The following is a 19,904-nucleotide window of genomic DNA, read 5'->3' on the forward strand; positions in this document are numbered from 1 at the left end:
TTTATTTATTTATTTATTTGACAGAGAGAGAGAGATCATAGGTAGGCAGAGAAGCATGCAGAGAGAGAGGGAAGCAGGTTCCCTGCTGAGCAGAGAGCCCAATGTGGGGCTCGATCCCAGGACCCTGAGATCATGACCTGAGCCGAAGGCAGAGGCTCAACCCACTGAGCCACCCAGGCGCCCCCCCCAATCCTATTTCTGTCCATTCCTCCCCAGAGTAACAGTTAATCTGACTCACTACCCAAAGGATCTTTGTTTTTAATTCTGAAGTTATTGAAAGATTGAAAGAAATTAATATTTTTTATCCTACAATAACTGCAATAATTAACACTGCACCAAGCTAGTTAAACCCTTTAAATATAAACTGAGCTCAAAGGAACACCTTCTTTAATAAATATTGACATTTATTGAGCTCCTATTCTGTGCAAGTCTTTCACACTGGGGGAAAATATTCTGTATTTCAGTGTGAGAAGGTAGTGTGTCTAGCAGATAAACCAAATGTAGAACAGTGGGTTCTTCCCACCCACTGTGCAGAGATTAAAGTGCCCCTGGTAGGAAGGGAAAGAAGGAGCCGGACACTCGCAGGGGTGGGAAGAGAACAGGAAACTCCTGAACCGGGACATTCTCTCCAGCTCTGTTCTTTCTTTAGAAGAAAGAGAGACTCCACCATTCTGCCAAAGCTCCTCTCAGGAAGACAGGTGTAGCCAGCCCCTGCCAACTCCCATGGAATGATTTCATTTATAAGCTCATTCTTAGAAGCATATTTGGGGAAATGAAAAAAGAATTTTTTTTCCGGTTCTATTATCTTAATTACCAGTAGTGAAACTGGATTTACAAATGTGTTTGACCTCAGCCTCACAAAGTTTACTGGATAAAGCATTGAACTTCAAAGGAGGAAGTCTGTGTTCCAGCCCCTGTTTTCCACTAATGTGTTAACTGTCACTCATTAACCAGTGACCATCATCTCAGCTCTCTGGGTCTCCTTCCTCTGCTATAAGATGAGGCATTTGGCCTAGAGGACCTGTGATCTGAGTTCACATTTTTAAACTCCTTATATACATATGAGGTGTACTAATTAGAGCAATTTTTGAGAGTTGCAAGGCCTGGAAACTCTCATTTAATACATGTCTACCAAGAGTACATGTTTTTCCAGTGTTTCTAATTTGCTCTGTAAAACTCTGTGAGGTATTTTACAAGTGAAGAAACTGAGATTTAGTAAATTAGGTTAAGTAACTTGCCTAAGAGCACACAGTCAGTAAGTGGCAACAGAGCTGTCCACCTTGAAAGTCTGGATTTTTCTATCTACCATGTCCAATCCCAACCCCTTCCAAATATAAAACAGAGGGAGGGAGTGGCACGTAGCAAATACCTGCTATGTGCCAGAAAACACACAGTATCTTATTTAGTACCTGAAATAACATTGTAAAGTGTTATGTTTACTCCAGTTTTGCAGGTGACTAAACTAAGGCAAAAAAGATTAAATCACTTCCCAAGGAAGGCATATAGTAAGTAAAAGAGCTAAGATTTGATCCTAGATCCGTCTGAGTAAAAAATGTGCTCCATAAATGGAAATAAGTGCTTTTTACTTTCATTTTATTACCTGTTTTATTCTGTAGCAGATGTATGTGTTCCTTTGACCTCCTCTCTGTGAATGTAGCTAAGAATGCATGTATATGAAATGTGACCTATCTTAGACAAGCCATGAAGGATCCATCTGTCCCTAGTTTGATTCAAGACTGCACAAAGGTTAAATTAATATTCACCAATAATAGAATCTCACTACTAGCAAAGTTCTGATTCTCTCTTTGGAGAATTGCCACTTGGAATTAATTTAACTTAAGCCATTGCCATTTCTGTTACACAGAAAAGGAGAAGTCTGTAGGTATTTGGCCTCTGTCTGACATTGACTTAGAAATAAAATACTGTAGCTTGAAATTATGGCAAGATCCAGCTAATACATCAATTGTGATCTGTGCTCACTCACAAGCTGTTTGTAGTTAATAATGATTAAAAAAAAAAAAGACTCCCTTTTTCTCCCAATATTGTTATTTTTAAATGTCAAGAATCAGATGTCTGCTGTTTAGAATCTTGTACCACTGCCAGTGACTGTAACAGGGTTTGGAGCAGGGACATGGATTTGAAGACTTTAAAACTGTTTAATTCTCAGTTGAGATGTGGTTGGCTTTTATACATTTGGAATAGAGCATTTATGGCACATCTCCGGGTAAGTGCTAATAGTCAAGTAAATAAAATAGGAATGGGCTCGAAGGAGTAAAAGGAGTTTTTGTTGTTGTTTTGGTTTGCTTTAAAAAAGCAGGATTTTTGGTTCTGTATATGCCTCTTTATGTGAACGTTATGTGTTGAGTGACTAGCATATAAAGCCATTCAGAGGAGCAAGATTTTAGATTTCCAACTGTTAACCTGAAAAAAAAATCCCTTCAATCATGTATTTTGCATTCATCCAGCAGCAGAAACAGGAAAAGGGAAACAAAACGCTCTCTCCGGTAGAAGTAGAGACACACACAGGGAGAGAGAGAGAGGGAGAGAGAGAGAGAGAGCAAGACAGAGACGGAGAAAGAAAGCCACTCTCAGAGATGAAATTTTAGGAGAGCGAAATGATCGACCTTTTTAAGGCTGAGTGGGTTTCTTCAGTTTGTGTGCAAGTTTCAAGAAATGGAAGGACTGACCAGGTTTGGGTACAACTCTTTTATTACTTTGTATTTGGTGATAGTGTGTTGTTGTTTTGAGTGGGGTTTTCTTTGGGGGGGGAGGGATCATTTTTGTTATTTTATGTCTTCTCTAAATAATAGCTAGTGAGACTGAAAGATCTAATAAACTAATGTATGTGCAGATGGTGAGTAAACAGGTTGAGACACTGGAAACACTGGATACCTACAAATCAGTGTCTCCACAGAGGCTTCCTAAAATCTTTCATTGACACATTTGATCTAAGGAGCAGGGTGCTATTCGAGGATATTGTGTGGCTAGTGATTGAAATGTGATCAGTTGTTTCCCATGACAAGGATCCTGAAAGCTTCCTCAATGCTTACGTTCCTTTGCAAATTAAAATTTCTGGACAGCTGGGGTTGGTTTTTTTTTTTTTCCCCTTTTGCTTCCTTTTCCTTCCTTTCTTCCTTCCTTCCTTCTTTCCTCCTTCCTTCCTTCCTCCTTCCTTTCTGGGGTTTTTTTTGTTTTGTTTTGTTTTTTTGGTTTATTGGTTAAATTAGACTCCACAAAAGATCACTGAAGAATCATTCATAACAAGCATGAACCCAGGATTTTTTTTTCCCAGTGCAAGTACAACTATTTTTCAAAATTTTGTTCAAGATTATTTCAGTCTTTGCCTAGTGGGAGTTTCTCCTTCCCTGGCCAAGGTTTTCTTTCCTCTTGTTTTAGAACAATTTAAATTATATTAAATCAATGAAAACTACTTTATGTGAAATGTGTGACAATGCTGAGCAATTCTGCGAGTGACTTTGGTTACTTGGTTACTGCAATGCTTGCTTGCTGCCTTTAAAAAAAAAAACATCGGCCACATTAATTAATAATTTTCTTTATTTTTAATTTAAATTGTTTTGATAATCCATTAAGGAGTGTCAAGATTCTTGAATGTATTTCCTTCATGGCTTGCACAATCTTCTATTTTTTTTTCACTGATCTTAGTAAATATACCCTCTGTTGGTAGAAAAATGAGGTTACTACTGTCTGATCCTAACTTTGAAGGTAGAATCAAGTGCACAGCTAACAGAATCCTGGTAATTCTCTCTCTGATTCTAATTCTCACTATTGCCCAAATAGTAGTGAAGATGTGGGGAAAACCATTGGCAAAAGATTGTCAGAAAGCTGGGGTCCGGAAAGAGTCAGTGGTAGCCAAAGGAAGCTCGAAAAAAAAAAAAAAATAGGAAATCCTTCTTGAAATCTGTTGAAGAAACTTTACGATTCTTGGTCTGCAATTTCATTATTCTAAAGTACTTGGCTAGCCACAATCAAAGGTTTCATAACCTGTTTTCTGATCAGACCGAGTTCAATCTACTAAAGGAAGGTATAGCACTGGTTAGCACAGAAGAGAAAAAAACCAGCCTTGGATCTCTTCGTGGACAGTGGCCTTTATTTCCTCTTTCTCTGTCCTCCTTAGAAAACAGGTTGCTTCGTTGCAAATTAAAGGCAAAAGCTCCAGGTAATCCTTCACATTCTCTGGAGAAATAGTTACTCATAATCTCTTGTCCACTTGGGATCACAGCTTTACCCAACTTTACATGAACAGTGACTCGTGAATGCTAGGACACACTGGTCTTTTGTTTGAGACGTTATAGGGGCTGCTAAAATATACGTACAATATTACCAAGTTGGCTTTGATTTGGTGATTAGGTTTTCACCATTTTGTTTTAGTTTCAAAGGCAACAACCTCTCTTATTAGGTTAGTGTGCTCCCCGGTATGCTGTTGAATCATGGGGAAATTCCATCTTTCAGGTCTAAACAGTTGAAACCAGAACTTTACTTTTCAAATCATAATACTCCCTGGTCCGATTTTTTTCCTGTCATTTGCCAGCTTGGTAGAGAAAAATGAAAATTGGCCTTTTCAGGTAAAACCAGGTTACTAATGATATCCACAAAGAATTATGCGACCTCACTGATTTGTATTACTCATTTGAAACTTTGAACACATAACTTTTCCCACTGGATAAAAATAACATGTGTGTATAACTTCCCATCCAGGGCTCACTTACCTGATTCTCATATCTCTGATTCTCATCTTGCCTATCTCCTATCATTCCATTTTGTCCTTAGTAACTGACATCTGGAACACTTATGGCATGGGGAGATTTCTTTTACTTAATTTTTATAAATGCATATTTAAATGTTTTTATAAATTCTTAGACAGAAACAACAGTGGGGGTGGAGGGGTGTCCCTTAATTTTTTTTTTTCTCCTTCAACCCAGTGAATGATTTTTTTCTCCTTCAACCCAGCCCCCTCTCTAGCTAAAAGGTAAATATAAAAAGAATAAATTCATTGTTGTTATACAATTAGCAAAGGTAAAGGAGGGAATAGAGTGTAAGGAGAAGCATGTCATCTCACTCCTTCTGTTGCTTTTGACCAGTTTTTAATTTCTGTTATTTTTGAACTCTTTTCTCTCTTGGAGAACATTTGTATGACCAAGGAAATTCTGATTCTTCGGTCTTTTAAGTATAAGACTATATAAAACTATCTTTAAAAATGGTTGTTTTTTTATTTCCTCAAGTTAAGCAATATACCCTAGTCTGTTTCCACTTCCAAGATAAAGAAACTTCTAATTACATTTGCAAAATGAGTTGTCTAGACAAGTAGATTTTTCTCTTTCATGCACATTAAGTCACTATTCTCTATCAGTTGAAGTTTCTACTCACTGTTCTCACAAAAATAGGAAATTTCCTACAAATTCAGTCTTGTGATATCACAGAATTGTCTATGAAGCAGAATCATGTGGATTCCAGAGTTACCACACATAGTATGCATGTGTACAGGTCCGTCTCTACTCATTACATCTGCATAGACATCCCCGCACCCATACTTCAAAATTTGCATTTATATGTACGCTTTCTTTGATCTCTGATTCATGACATAAGATCCCACACAATTTCATAATGTCCATGGAAGAAGAATGACTATAAAGTGGGGAATCACATTTTTTGGAGATCTCACTAGAAAACTCATTGCTTTGCCTTTACACTGATTTTATTGAACTTCATCTTAGACCATTAGTATAAACCATTTAGGGGTACCTGTGCCCTACTTCCCTGGTGTGAGGAGAAATCCCTTTCATACAAAGAGACATACAACAAAAATGAAAGGAAATGACTTCTGCTCCACTTGCTTTTTAAATCTGTGTAAAGAATCAAGCAGGTTTTGTTTTTTTGTTTTCAGAAAAATGATAGTGTTAGCATTTTAGAACCACCTCATTGGAAGGCCATCTGCTATACCTTCTCACAAATTTCTCCTTGCAAGGTGGATATAGCAACTTCCTGCCTACCTAATTCTCATCTAATAATCATCTTATGGAAGAATTCTTTGAGATTATTTAGTCCAACCCCCTCTTTCTAAAAATGACAAAAATAAACCCTAGGGAGACACCTTGGCTGATACCAGATCAGTCATCTTGTCGGTAGCAGGCTGAAACCAGCATACTCACTGTCCCTGTTCTTTTTCCCATTATGTCTCACACATCTATGCAAACCTTTAAGGGTCTTTCCAAAGACTAGCTTACCCATCCTCAGCACATCCTTTTAAGGCAGTGGGGTCAAGGCACAAGGAGGCAAAGGGAGGAAAAAACTGATCTCAAAGTTAGATTCGAAGCATGTTTGTGGCTTAAAAGATTCACAAGAGATGAAAACAGTTATTAACTAAACGATTACCTGCAATTTGTAATTCTGTGGTTACTAATGGCAGAGTAGTAAATTTTTAACTTCTGAAAAATAGAAATAGGTATATTTCTCCTATTGTCCCTGTCAGTCCCTCCTGCATCTCAGTGGTCTCATTATGAATAAACCATGTACCAAAGGGGGACAAATGGAGCAGAAATACTCAGAGCCCTAGGACTGGACTCTGAGGACCATCTACTTTCTCTAGATCTTACACTATCTTGGTAGCCACCTCCCCACACCTCTCATCTTACTTTTCTGGGATAAAAATTGCTAACATAGTTGTGATACAAATCTTTTTATTTTTTTTAAATTCATTTTTATGTGTAGCTACCTGCTCTGGAATATTTAGGACAATGATTCCTTAACTTTGTGTGCACAAGAATCACCTTGAAACTGGCTAAAAAATGAGGATTTCTAGATATTAATCCAAAAGATTCTGAATCTGTAGTTCTGGGGTGATTGCAACCCAGAAACCAATCTAAGAGCCACACTGTAACCCAAGTCTAGGGAACGGTAAGATTACATTTATCAACTTATTTACTGAAGGGGGCAGTAGAGTCTAACAGATGAAAACAAGGGCTTCAGGCACTCCATTAACTTTACTATCACTGCTGACTTCTAACATGATTTAGGCCTCCCTTCATTTAGTAATTCCATTTCTGTACCTGTAAAATGGGCTTGATGATATATGACTCTTTTGTTTGTTCATGTCTTGGAAAAAAAATAATTTCTGATTCAGGAAATAAATTAAAAAACAGTGTGAAATGTTTGAGGTTTACAAATCTTCAGACATCAAAATGCTTCACTGCTTCTTCATGTGTTCCACGTACCCTAACACTTCCTTATATTTTGTTTGACCAACTTTCATTAAACCAGGGTTACATTGAGCATATCCGATCCCCTTATAAAGGAAAGCCCAGCATTGGATGCCAGTTGGTCTTCATCCCTGTGTAGGTTTAAGGCTCCCTCGCACATGTCCCAACGAAACACCCCAGGGTTTCATCCTCAGATGAAGAGATCACAAAAGGTAGATCTTTTGTTAGCTCACCACCAAGGGTCAGGTTTTCCCATGGCTTATATTTCTTTGCCCACGAAACACAATTCTTCTGGCCTCTTAAAGTTTTAGTTTGTTCACGGAAGACCTGCTTTTGCTTTCACAACCTAAGTTGGCCAAGGCTGACTTATTCCAGGCACATTTGATAAGTCAACAGGACAAGTGTAATCAACAGCTCCAGAACTTGTCTACAAGGCGACTCTATTTGCCTCCCATAATGACTCATCCAGGTTTTCTGAGGAGTATTTCCTGCAGGATGACTTTAATGGGTGGGAGGTCTTCCGCCTCTGTTAGCAGATGACAACAAGCCCTTGTCAGTCTCTCTTTTTCGCTCGGGCCCAAAGTCCCAGATGAATCACCTCCATCCCTAAGCCAGCTACAGATAGGCTGCCTGGCAGTGCTGGTCTGACTGGGGTCCCTCCAGCAATAAATAGGACAGAGAGAGGTGTGCCTTTCGAGTCCCTTTACAAACCCCAACTACTTTTAACCTTTGGAGAATTCATGTCTTTTTTTTTCCTTTCTCTCTCCTTAACTAGTATAAGTTTAGCTGGCTTTTCGGTAACTCAGGGGGTGTCAGTGAAAGTAACTGTCATTTGTTTGCAAATGAAACCTGAGCTTTCTGAAAATGATTCCCATGTAAAATCTTTCCCCCATAACACTCCTCCAGCCTTCTAGTTGATTTTAGATAGTTTCCTGTTCTCCCACCTCTTGGAAGTATTCCATGGCACGCTGAGCAGACACTTTTCGTCAAAAAGGCCTATAAATAGCTGATTTTCCTGCTTGCTGCCTTCACTCTAAGGCTTTCACAAAGGAGGTGAAACAAATCCACCAAAAACAAGAACCCTCTGTGAGGGGTGTGTGGTGAGGCTGATGAAAAATCAGATCCATAGGCCGAAAATTGTCGTGTAGGTCGCTTTGCCATATTTGGCTTATGCAATCACTGCACAGAAAAGGAAACATTTTATTTCATGCCAGATGATCTCATGAACTGAACAATCAATCAAAAATGTCTCCTGTGAGTTTTCATGCTTCTTTAAAGATATACATATTTTGACTTTTCATGCTGCCAACTGTTATTTATTAGATTCCATTGGTAAATCTACATAACCAATTCCTGCGGCCGTTCTGTGGTAGGAAATTGGAAACCACACCCTTGTTTCTCCTCCAAACGGACCTTGCTTGCCTTCTTTTTGTTCTCTGCGCCCACCAATCAGTAATACTGCCCCATATCCCAGAGTGGTATTATAGAACTCCCTGGACACTGCATGTATGCTGGACAAGGCCTTAATAATGCCCTTCACTGGTCTCGCTGCAATGACCCTCAGAAATCAGATATGTGACGTTAATTATACTGCTTCTTACTTCTACTTCCCCATCCCCTGCACCCTACTAAGCACCAGAGAATTGGGCTTAGCTGTGCTTTCTCCTGTTCCTTTCTTCCTCGTCTCTCTTCTTCCCTGTCTAGGTAGCGACTTTATTAAATAATTGGGAATGGAAGACTAGCCCAGAACCATACTTACAAGGAAGAAACTGAGGCCTGGAGAAAGTAACTGGCATGCCCTTGGTTGCTCAGGTGTAGAGAGCAGTGCAGAAGCATGCCCAGCAGGAAATCTTTCCCAGTTCCTCTTACCCCAGCGTAGCACGCCACAATCATGTAGCATGAGGCATTCATTTATCTTGGTATTCTGTAAGCTCAAGAAATTCCGCTGCCTGACTCACCCCTGCTTCTCCCATGCCATTCACTGACTGGGTCTGATTTGGTTGTGGTTTAGTCCATGGCTAGAGTCTCTGGAGAGTGCATCTCTTTGTCTTTCTTCTTTACGAACCCCCAGCGAGCATGCATCGTCAATAGAGCTAGGTGTCAGAAAGAACTTCAAAGGCCTGTTAGAGCAATGCTTTTTACACCTTTGAACCACAGAATTCCGTATTCAGAGGAGCCAACTTTACAGAAAAAAAAAATTTTTAAACAGAAACAAGAGTAGGAGGATTCAAATCCAAATCCGTCCCCCTCCATCCACTGCCCTGCTAAAACCTTGACCAAAGTCCAAAACGTGTGAGGTAGCTATCCCAAGTTTGGTAAGTTTAATTAGCAGCAACGCCTCTCCCCGCTGCAGTCCTGGGGGCCCATCCATGAAAACAGCTGATCAACGGGGCACCCAGAGTTCGGACTGAGCCACTATAAAATCACTTATTGGCTTTGGCAGGCAAATTCTTACATCACCTCATACCTTCTTGCTCGCCTGTGACCCCGAGAGAGGAACTGACATTTGGAGAATGCCCAGGGCCCTCGATTCCTTTCCACAGCACCATACTGAGCATCTTCTCATCTCCATTATGGCCAGATGCTCCTCCATGTGATAACGAATGATGGCAATGAGAAAAAGGTGGCAGAGGAAAGGAAAAAAGGGAACATAATGTATTGAGAAAGGCTTATGGGCCTATGCATCATATATATTGTCCTTATTTCTGAGAGTTAGCAGGGTAACTGTTCATACACAAAACGGGGTAACTAATTTGCTCGAGATTATACTGCCTGGATGTGACATAATGGAGATTTAAACTCTGCTCTGATTCCAAAACCTGTTCACTTTCCTGCATATGATGCTGCCTCTACTTTGGAAATATTCCCATTGTTCTTTTCCTGAAGGGTTGTTTCTCGATGAGAATCTATTTTAATAAGAGTTTTGAAAATGATTAGCTATGGTGAGGGGCACCTGGGTGGCTCGGTTAAGTGTCTGCCTTGGGGTCAGGTCGTGATCTTCGGGTCCTGGGATCGAGCCCTATGTCAGGCTCCAGGGAGCTTGCTTCTCCCTTTGCCACACACACACACACACACACACACACTCTCTCTCTCTCTCTCAAATAAATAAATAAAACCTTAAAATTAAAAAGAAGATCAACTCTGGTGAAAAAACAGAACTTGCCTTTATGACTGGCTATAAATTTAAATCTAGTTTGAAAAGTAGCTAAGTTAGAAAGAAAGGAACATGTGAGATTTGTTTACAGAGTCAGATATACAAATCATTAAATTGTAGTAGTACAATGTTATTTCATGTAACTGGACAATTAGACCTCAATCTATGAAACAACCATCTCTCAAGGCTGTTTTGATTATTCATTTGTTTCAGTGGGAAACAACATTATTGACCCCTTGAGATTGCCAACCTGATTGTAGTTATGATGTTGTTAATAACACTGTAAAGTTACATCCAAAGAAATGTGGTATTAAATGCCCATTTGATATCATTTGCTTGGTGCCAGGGATGTTTGCTTCCAGGAGAAGTAATTTCACTGAAATGATGAGGAAATGAACTAGGAATCCCCAAACTCAATTCCTCTATAAGTCACTGTGACTTTATATTTTGTCCTTTTGGGAGACCAGAGTGTTATTTCTCAGGCATATTGTGAGTCAGAATTCTCCTCGGTGCACGAGCTCCATATATCCCAGGTTATTAACTAAATATTTAAGACGTTCAAACAGCTTTACTATTTGTTAAATTATTACTCTAGCTCTTAAGGAAAAGATAAGTTTCCCCATAGGTCTACCATCAGAATGCTTCTTAATTACCTATAAATGTATAACTTAACTGAGTCACAGAACATACAGTACAGAGCACTCGTACAGAGCACCTTAGAGGTGGCTGTATATATCCAATAAATATACGCTGTTCAGTGGATATTAGTTGAGTTTAAACTAAATTCTTATAATAGGTAACAATATGGAATGTCCAGACTTCAGAAATGCATCACAATGGGGGATCTGGGTGGCTTGGTCAGTTAAACCTCTGCCTTCAGCTCAAGTCATGATCCCAGCGTCCTGGGATTGAGTCCAGCATCAAGCTTCCTGCTCAGCAGGGGAGGATGCTTCTCCCTCTCCTTCTCCCAGTCCCCTTTATGAGATCTCTATCTCTGTTAAACAAATAAAATCCTTTAAAAAGAAAAAAAAAAGAAAGAAATGCATCAGGATGAAAGAACTGATCAATTGCAGTTAAGTGATGAACTTGGAAGTCAGTGTAATCTGTGTTATCCCACTTCTCAACTCATTTGGGATTTTTCCGCATGTACATGTATCTCACTGCCAGTAATTCAATGTTCTAGCAAGCCCTTACTTAATGCACTCCCCTCTTTGTTTAAACCCAGATGAAGTTCATTTGAAGTAATGGATACAATCTTAATATATCCTAAAGCCTCCACCTTCTCTTGGTTCAGTATTTTATAAAATACCCCCAGGCATAAGAATGAAATGTTAAGAGTTCACTAAAATTAAAGCACGCCAATTTAACCTCATTTAATTAGATTAATGGATGAATAGAATATAGCATTGTATTTCTTAGCTTCAACCAGGGATGAATCCATCCAACTATCAAAATATGTAGTCCCTTTACATTATCTAGATCATGAGTGTATAATAAAAATTTTTGTTAAATGGCTTAATAGCATTGCCATTCTCGACAAGCCTCATTCCACCAAGATTTATTTAGTGATTGTGTGACCCAGACTGAAATCTGGGAAAGGTGACGAGATAAACGTGAGAAGGGAAAGACCAGTTTGGGAAAAGGAACACAACAGATAAGGTAGCCGCCCGCCCAGCTGGTGAAAATAAGGAAACGCAGAGGACAGGATTTGGTTTTTAGTTGACAAAATGATATAGAATTTTTTTTTTCTAAAACACTCAAATTTCCCAAAGATGAAGGACATGGTTTAGCCTGGAGACCAAACCCAAACAATTTAACTCTCTGGGCAGTATTTCTAAGGAGGAGCAATGATTGAAGGGAAGAAAGAACAGGGAAGGACTCCCCAGAGAGGCCTAGGAGGCATCAGATATTAACCAGGCTGAGCCCAACTACCAGGCCCCTGGCCCCAGAACCAGTTGGGGCTTCCTAGGCTCTAGAGAAGAAATCTAGGCAGAGAGCAGAGCACTGGTGGTGAGGGAAGGCATTCTCCCCTTCATTCCGCAGCTAGCACTCAGCTCAGCCCTAGGCCAGCATGGTCAGATGACAGGATTCCGTGGATGGCCTACAGTGCCGTGCACCGAGAGAATGGAGACACAAATGGGGCTGATATTGGAGACCTAAAAGTTCACAGGAACAAGAGAAGCCCTGAGAGAGCATATCAAGGGATAGCCCCAGGGAAAAATGAATGGGTTTATTATGCCAAAACAAAACTGTATCCCCAGATCATACATTTGAAGGTGCCATTGTTAGATTAGGAAGAGTTCTTCCTAACAAAGACATCAGATCCTAAGATAGGAGGAGAGCTTCATAAACGTGTGTAATGAGAGCCTGGATGAACATGTCAGGGACAGAGCAAAGGAAATTTGGGCAGATGGCCCTTAGAGTTCCTTTTAAAGCAAACAATCGCGTTCTGTGCTGTCCAATATGGCAGCCACTAGCCACAAGCAACTATTGAAATTTACATTAAGTTAAATAAGAACACAAACTTCAATGTCTCTGTCACAATAGCCACATTGCTAGTGCTCAGCAGTCATGGGTGGCTCATGTTTACCCTATGGGACAAACAGAAAACATTCCCATTGTTACAGAAAATTCTATTGGATAGCACTAATATAATGACTTCTAGTAGTTGTTCTCAATATTACAACTTCTACTAGATTTGGACTTTGCCAAGAGAAGGTAACATCCTGTTGGGATGGCTTCATGCTGAGAGGTGTCAGAACCAGCCAATCCTTTTCCACACACACACACACACACACACAGACCCAGAGAGGCCCAATGAGCAAGGGCTGTCCAGTGTGAATGCTGTCCTCCACTCACTCACTATGTGGCATTAAGTCAGTCACTTCCACTCATCCTCTAGCCCCTCTTTTGCAAAATACTTATCTTGGGAGTTACTTTGAGGAGTAAATTCTATAAGGGAGCTAGTTTTCAATAAGTAAAAGCAAATTTTCACTAGAAACATGACGACAACTTGGGATTTGCCCAGATTTCAGCTCCTATGTATCCATCAGTCACTGTGCGCAGGACATTGTGCTGGGCACCTCACGCCATTTTCTTTGCTCTTCCCCTCTGCCTGGCACTGTCCTGCCCAGGGAACCTTGCTCTGCCCCTACTCTGCATTTTGGGGTTTTGTTTGTTTGTTTGTTTGTTTGTTTTTAAAGATTTATTTATTTGACAGACAGAGATCACAAGTAGGCAGAGAGGCAGGCAGAAAGAGAGAGGGGAAAGCAGGTTTCCCGCTGAGCAGGGAGCCCGATGCGGGGCTCAATCCCAGAACCCTGTGATCATGACCTGAGCTAAAGGCAGAGGCCCACTGAGCCCCAGTGGGTACCCCACTCTGCATTTTGTACCTGACTTGCCATCAACCTACCAGGCAGTACCTAGAATATTTCCACTCATGCTCAGCTTTGAGCTGAAACTCTGTCCTAGACAAGGCAAAATGATTCTCCTACTCACATTTATTTGTAAATTATGATCTGCTGGCACCTCTAGGAGCTGCATCCGGGTGCAAAGGGATCCAGAAGTTGGTGATGCATAGTAATGTGTGCCACAGCCATTCATACGGCTGGTGCCACTCAGCTCCTCTCCCACCAACAAGTATGGTTGGCATCATAGTTACACCTGAGCCACTCCTGGCCGCCTCACATTCTTCCGCCTTTGGTCAAAGAGCAAGAGCTTTCTGGAGAGGCCCATGGAGTCTTCACTATGGGTTATTAGGGCAGTGTTTAATTTAACCCTATTCACTGAGATGAGTGAATCTCACACCTTCCCATGGCACACTAAAAAATTAATGTACTGATCTCTGGATGTCAGTGTGAGACTTTTGCACACCATTCTGAAATATAAATAATAATTACCCATTTGGATACTACACAGTAGCTCATGGAATGATAACCATGATAAAGTAGGCTTCTGTTTTAAGGGAACTGGAATTACCAAAAACGAGCTGTCTGGCCTCATTTGTTTATTTGACAAACTTGAAAAGCCCTATTTTCTCATACTGCTTTCTGAGAACAAGTGTTCTTTGGCCATCTTTGAGGCCTCAAAAGAAAGAAATCATTTCAGCCCAGCAGGCCAGAAAAATGCCATTGGTGGCAGGCCATTTGGAAAGCTTACTTTCCAGAAAAGGCCTTTCTAGAAGAGCTTCCTAAGGCAGAACTCCTTGATGCAGACCCTCAGAGGAAGAGAGGTCCCAGGCCTGGAGCATCTGTGGGGAGGTTGTTCATGGGGCCTAGGCTGTCCAGAAGCAGAACCGAGGAATAGCTTAACTGATGGCCAAATTAATGCTACCTTGAGAAGATCCCTTAGTGGGCAGGATGGAGGGGGGTATAATGAGGACTCAGATGAAGAAAAGCAGAGCATACTTATCCCCCTACTTCGTGTTCTAGCTTGGGACTGTGGACATTTAGACTATTCAAGAGTATACTCTATGGGGTCAGTGAACTCCAGAATTTCAAAAGCCAAGGAGAAAGGGTGTTTGTGTTCATCCTGCTAGGGAGAAAAGTCCACAGATTTTTATCATGTCCCCAAAAGAGATTAAGATAAAAAGCCATTAACAGGGGCAGCTGGTTGGTTCAGTCAAGTATCTGCCTTCAGTTTGGGTCATCATCCCAGAATTCTGGGATTGAGTCCTGCATTGGGCTCCCTGCTTAGCACGGAGTCTGCTTCTTCCTCTGGCTGCCGCTCTCCTGCTTGTGCTGTCTCTCTCTCTCTCAAATAAATAAATAAGTTTTGGTTTTATTTTTTTAAAGCCACTAATGAGTTTAAGTTTTGGTATCACTAAAATTTGATTTTTTTTCCTTAAAAACTTAAAATAGATTATTTCCTTTTTTCCTTATAATAATTCATTAGAGAAATCTTTTGGGTTATAATTTGGGTTAGACTGACTTGAGGAATGTTGTTATTGTGAGTACATATTACCTGAAGTAAGTAAGTCCTCTTTTGGAATTTGGAGATCCTATTAAAAAGTCAAGTTTGTAATGAGATTTATTTGGAAAGAGCTTTTCCTGAGTAATCAAGTGACAAAAAAATGAGGATTTCCCTTCTCTAAGGGTTGAAGATGAGAGGAGAGGGGAATTCAAAAATTTTTTAAATCAATTCCTACTCTCAGAGCCTAGTAGAACTAGGTCGTTAGATACATATAATGCAAAATGAAGTAAGAAAAAGCATAGATACTTGAACACAGAATATGGGGGCTTAATAGGAAGAAGGATTTGGAGCTGGGGTTTAGAAAGAAAGGGTAGAAAAGAAAGGCTTCCCCATTTGAAATGCTCTATCTCTGAAGCTTTGGAGCCAGGCAGCTATGTTCAAATCCTGTATTTACCGATCATGCAACTTCGAATGAGTTACTTAACCTCTCCCGTCCTCTGGAATATGAAGATAATACCTATCACATAGGGAGTTTGAGAGGATTAAACAAGTTAATGTAGTGTAAAAGGTGTGGAACAACACTTGGAAAAGAGACGTTATGTAATGCCTCAATAAATGGTATTATTTGTATTAAGCCTTGAAACATGGTGTAGCAAAGTAAACTGAAACAAGAAACCAGATTAAAAGGCACCGCAGAACTCTTACCATAAGAGACCACAACAACATTTAGTCAGGCTTTTGATGAAATCCTAAGTGTCTGTGTTAGTTTCCTATTGCTGCTCTAACACGTTGCTGCAAACCTAGTGGCTAAAAAAAAAAAAAAAAAAAAAAAAAACCAAAAAAAAAACGCGCTTAGTCCTGGAGACCAGAAGTCTGAGATGGATCTCACTGAGCTAAAATCAGAAGGTCACCAGAGTTGTGTTCCTTCTGGAGGTTCTGGAGGTTCTAGGGGAGAATCCATTTGCTGCCTTTTCCAGCTTGCCCACATTCTTTAGTCCCAGTTACTTCTGCGACCTTCAAAGCCAGCAGTGACATCACTGTGTCTGTGCTCAGGGCTCAGGGCTCCTTCTCTGATTCTCCTTGCTTCCCTCTTTCCTTTATGAAGATCCATATAATGATGTTAGGACCACCCAGTAAACCAAGGATAATATCCCCATCTCAAGATCATTACCTTGATCACATCTGCAAAGCCCCTTGCACTGTGGAAGGTCACATCTTCACAAGTTCCATGGATTAAGATGTGAGCATCTTCCAGGAGCCCCTTTTCTGCTTGCCACACAATCTACCACCTGATACGTGATATACTTCTTAAACCTAACCATTTTGTAAACTTTGTGTGAAAAGTACATGAAATCACCCATCCAGGGCATAGCAGCTAAATAAGACCACTGTACGTATGCAGCGCTCCCTGAAGACTTCTTTTATGTGGAGATGGTATTTTCCATTTTTTGTATCTGTTAGATTCTTTTAAACTATATCTTTGGAATATAAAACAATGTTAGTCTATTTTAAACTATCTAAACTATTTTTAACTGTTGGGTCTAGCTTCTTCCCCTTTGCCTATGAATTCCATATTTGCCACTCTCTTTTCATTTAAAACATTTATTATTCACTTCACTTTACAGTAAAATGCCAATTCTTTATATACTTGAAATCCCCTTCCAATATCCATAAATGTAAACAAGTACTTCTTACACATTTACAATCAATGTGTTATATATATTGTAGCCTTTTTGGGTACATAATGCAAATTTTTAATTCATACACTTGTAAGCACTAACTCTAACTTAGGCACTCTCTGAAGGACCAGGGATACAAAGTTGAAAAAGTATGACTCTTGTCCTCAAGAAGCTCTTACTATAGTGGAAGGGGAAGGGATGCTGATATAAGAATTTTTAAAAAGGAGAAAACATTTTAAAAATATATAGAATTACCTAGACTTGGACATTGGATGACCGAGGTGTCAGGAAAGAAAGAGTAAACGTGATATCATCTATGGTTTGAAAAACTGGGGACAGGTCAGCACATCCAGTTCAAAGAGATAATATGGGAGGAAAAATAAATTTGGATGGGGAAGATGGTTTAGTTCTAGACCTTATGAATCTGATGTGCCTTCAGAATATTCAGCTGAAGATGTCCCACAGGCAAGCTTTTATTCGTTCAAATATAACTTGGAAGGTTCTTACAATAATCCAGACAAGAGATGACTGTGATTCAGACTAGGGGAGAAGAAATAAAGACAGACAGAATTCAAGATAATCTTTCTACTTGACCTTAAAGGTGTCAGATCAGCCAAAACTCCTCAGGTGAGGAAGACAGAGTGGAGGCAGTTGAATCTATGATTCCCGAGTTCAGGATGATGTCAGCACTGGAGAAACGTGTGTCGGGGTTATCACGTGGCAGACAGAGTCAAGATTGAGAGTGAATGATATCACACTGGGGTGTGTGTAAGTTAGAAGATGAGGCAGTACAGGCCAGTTTCCTGGGCTACACAGATGTTAAGGCACAGACAGGAAGCAAAGAGAAGCTGTAATGAAGAGCTAGAAAGATAGAAAGATAGGAAGGAAAACAAAACAGCATGGAAGTGAACGAAGAAGAGGATTTCAAGAAAGAAAGTTCAGGAAGGTCAACTACCAAAGAGTGGTCAAGTTGGACAAGGAATAAAAAGTCTATTGATGAATCTGGCAATTAGGAAGTAACTACCAGATGTGCCAATAGTTTTCCTAAAGTGATAGAGTAAAAGTCATTCTATATTCATTTGTATGTATACATATGCTTATCATTTTAAAAAATACTTATTTATTTTAATGCCTATAACTTTAAAGAAAAGAGGCATAGCTATTGAAGTATGATGATATGCCAGGGTCAGAATATTCATTTCTCAATTGTTTAACATTTGAATTTTTTAAATTTTTTACCACTATGAATAATGTCACAAATATCTCTTTTAATAAAATGTAGAAACCTTCTTTCTGGTATTTCCAAATGTTATGCACTATTCAATTTTTTTAAAAAGTAGAAGTAAATCTTAGTATCTCAAAATAACTTAACTATTCTAATTTGGAATAATTACTCTGCAGAGACGTTTTTGCTGTCATTTTCAGATGGAGATAATCACAAATGTCTTGGCTACTGTCTAACCTCAAGTGCACACTTCTAAAACCAGCATCTCCGCAGCAACTACATGCTGAAACCCTCTCAATGTAGCAGTATAACATATAATAATCTGTGCACGAATCCATTTTCTTTCTTGTTACAGTTTAACACCCATTTGTAATAGGTTTCTTCACTTTCAAATGACTAAAGTAATTTCCCACCTATTAGCTATTTTTGTTGACCTCACTTCACTAGAGATCCTCAATCTGAGTTTTATTTTAGCAATCACAATTCTCTCATCTAATTATCAAAAAAATTGGGCCATTGCCTCGGTGGCCTGCATTCAACCTTATTTTGACTGGCAATTTTCTAATAATACCTCACTGTCCTTCCCACCCCCACCTTTAGAATAGTAGTTTCTGTTTTGTGGCACTTACCCTCTCTGCCCCCATTCGATCTCTCTCTCTCTCTTTGCCTTTCCTCTTCTTTATCTAGTAACCTATCAAACCTTTTACTGTGGCAAATGCCTCAAGAAGTATCAAATTATTTATTCAGTAGAAATTCCTAGAATTAGATCAGCCCAGCCAATGGGTGTGCAAAATGTGAAGGATTTTTGCTCATATTACCAACTGACCTCGAGAAAGACTGAATTTTTACCCAGTACCGGTTTCCACTCTTGGCACCTTTTGAGAAGATTCTTCTCTATTGTAATACAAATCCACCTCTCTTTAACTTGGATGTAGGTACCATGTGAAGTAAATCAATTACTCCTTCACAGGGCCATCTGTCATATGCTTGATGATTTATTTTTCACCCCTAAGTCTTCATTGTTCCAACCTCCAAAGACCTACTTCTTCCAGCAATTCTTTAGCATTCTAGAACTAGACTTTAAGCACTTCCAGCATCCCAAATGACAAATCATATCTCGTTCCAAGAAAAGCAACATCCCTCTTAACTTGTGATATAATTGTGTGAACAATATTTCGGGTGGACTTGACAACGTCCGTTGAAAATCTCTGGACATGAACGGTGTTCTTCTGTCAGTGCACTAGCTTGTCTGGCAGTCATGCTAGACCCAGTGCTGCACTCAGGTAAAATCTGTATGCCATTTTTTCTTGGGAAATCACATTAACAGGTTTCTCCCACCCTGAGCTGTGCACTTAAATGGTTTGACATAATGTAAAATATCATATTTATCTTTATTAAATGTCACCTTGTAGATATGAATGTGTGTTTCTAGCTCAGGGACAGCCCTTACTGTTGTGTAGGTTGTGCACTAGCTAACTCCAGGGAACACCATTTATATTAGTAGCTATCTTCGCATTATTTATTACTACAATTTTCCAGCAAATGGCAGTAGAATCTTGAGGAAGGGACAGCTTGCGTCCAATTCACCCAACTAAAAGTGCCATTTAGACTACCAAAAAGAATGTTTTCGCTGTCGAACTTGGAGAATATGAAATTGAAATACAATATTTTAAATATTTTCCCAAGATGTATTATACTATAAATCTCATAATAGCACCAAT

General features: G+C 39.6%; 1 protein-coding gene and 1 long non-coding RNA gene across 8 annotated transcripts in view; one reads left to right on the plus strand and one right to left on the minus strand.

Moving 5' to 3' along the window:
- Positions 1–19,904, plus strand: part of DLGAP1 (DLG associated protein 1) — an 871,327-nt gene that overhangs the window by 557,448 nt on the left and 293,975 nt on the right. For 2 of the 7 annotated variants that reach the window (XM_004742772.3, XM_004742774.3), the window contains exon 1: positions 2,443–2,690. The exons of 3 other annotated variants lie outside the window; for them this stretch is intronic. In XM_004742772.3, coding sequence (XP_004742829.1) covers positions 2,616–2,690 — 75 coding nt within the window. In that variant the 5' untranslated portion in view covers positions 2,443–2,615. Of the gene's footprint in view, positions 1–2,100; positions 2,225–2,441; positions 2,697–19,904 lie in introns of those variants that run through there. 2 more of the 7 variants (XM_004742770.3, XM_004742771.3) reach the window with 2 other exon arrangements.
- Positions 1–19,904, minus strand: part of LOC123386922 — a 194,923-nt gene that overhangs the window by 138,444 nt on the left and 36,575 nt on the right. The gene's annotated exons all lie outside the window — the stretch shown is intronic.

This window comes from Mustela putorius, unplaced genomic scaffold, assembly GCF_011764305.1.
Source record: "Mustela putorius furo isolate JIRA1106 unplaced genomic scaffold, ASM1176430v1.1 tig00003858_pilon_pilon_pilon, whole genome shotgun sequence".
NCBI classification, from domain to species: domain Eukaryota; kingdom Metazoa; phylum Chordata; class Mammalia; order Carnivora; family Mustelidae; genus Mustela; species Mustela putorius.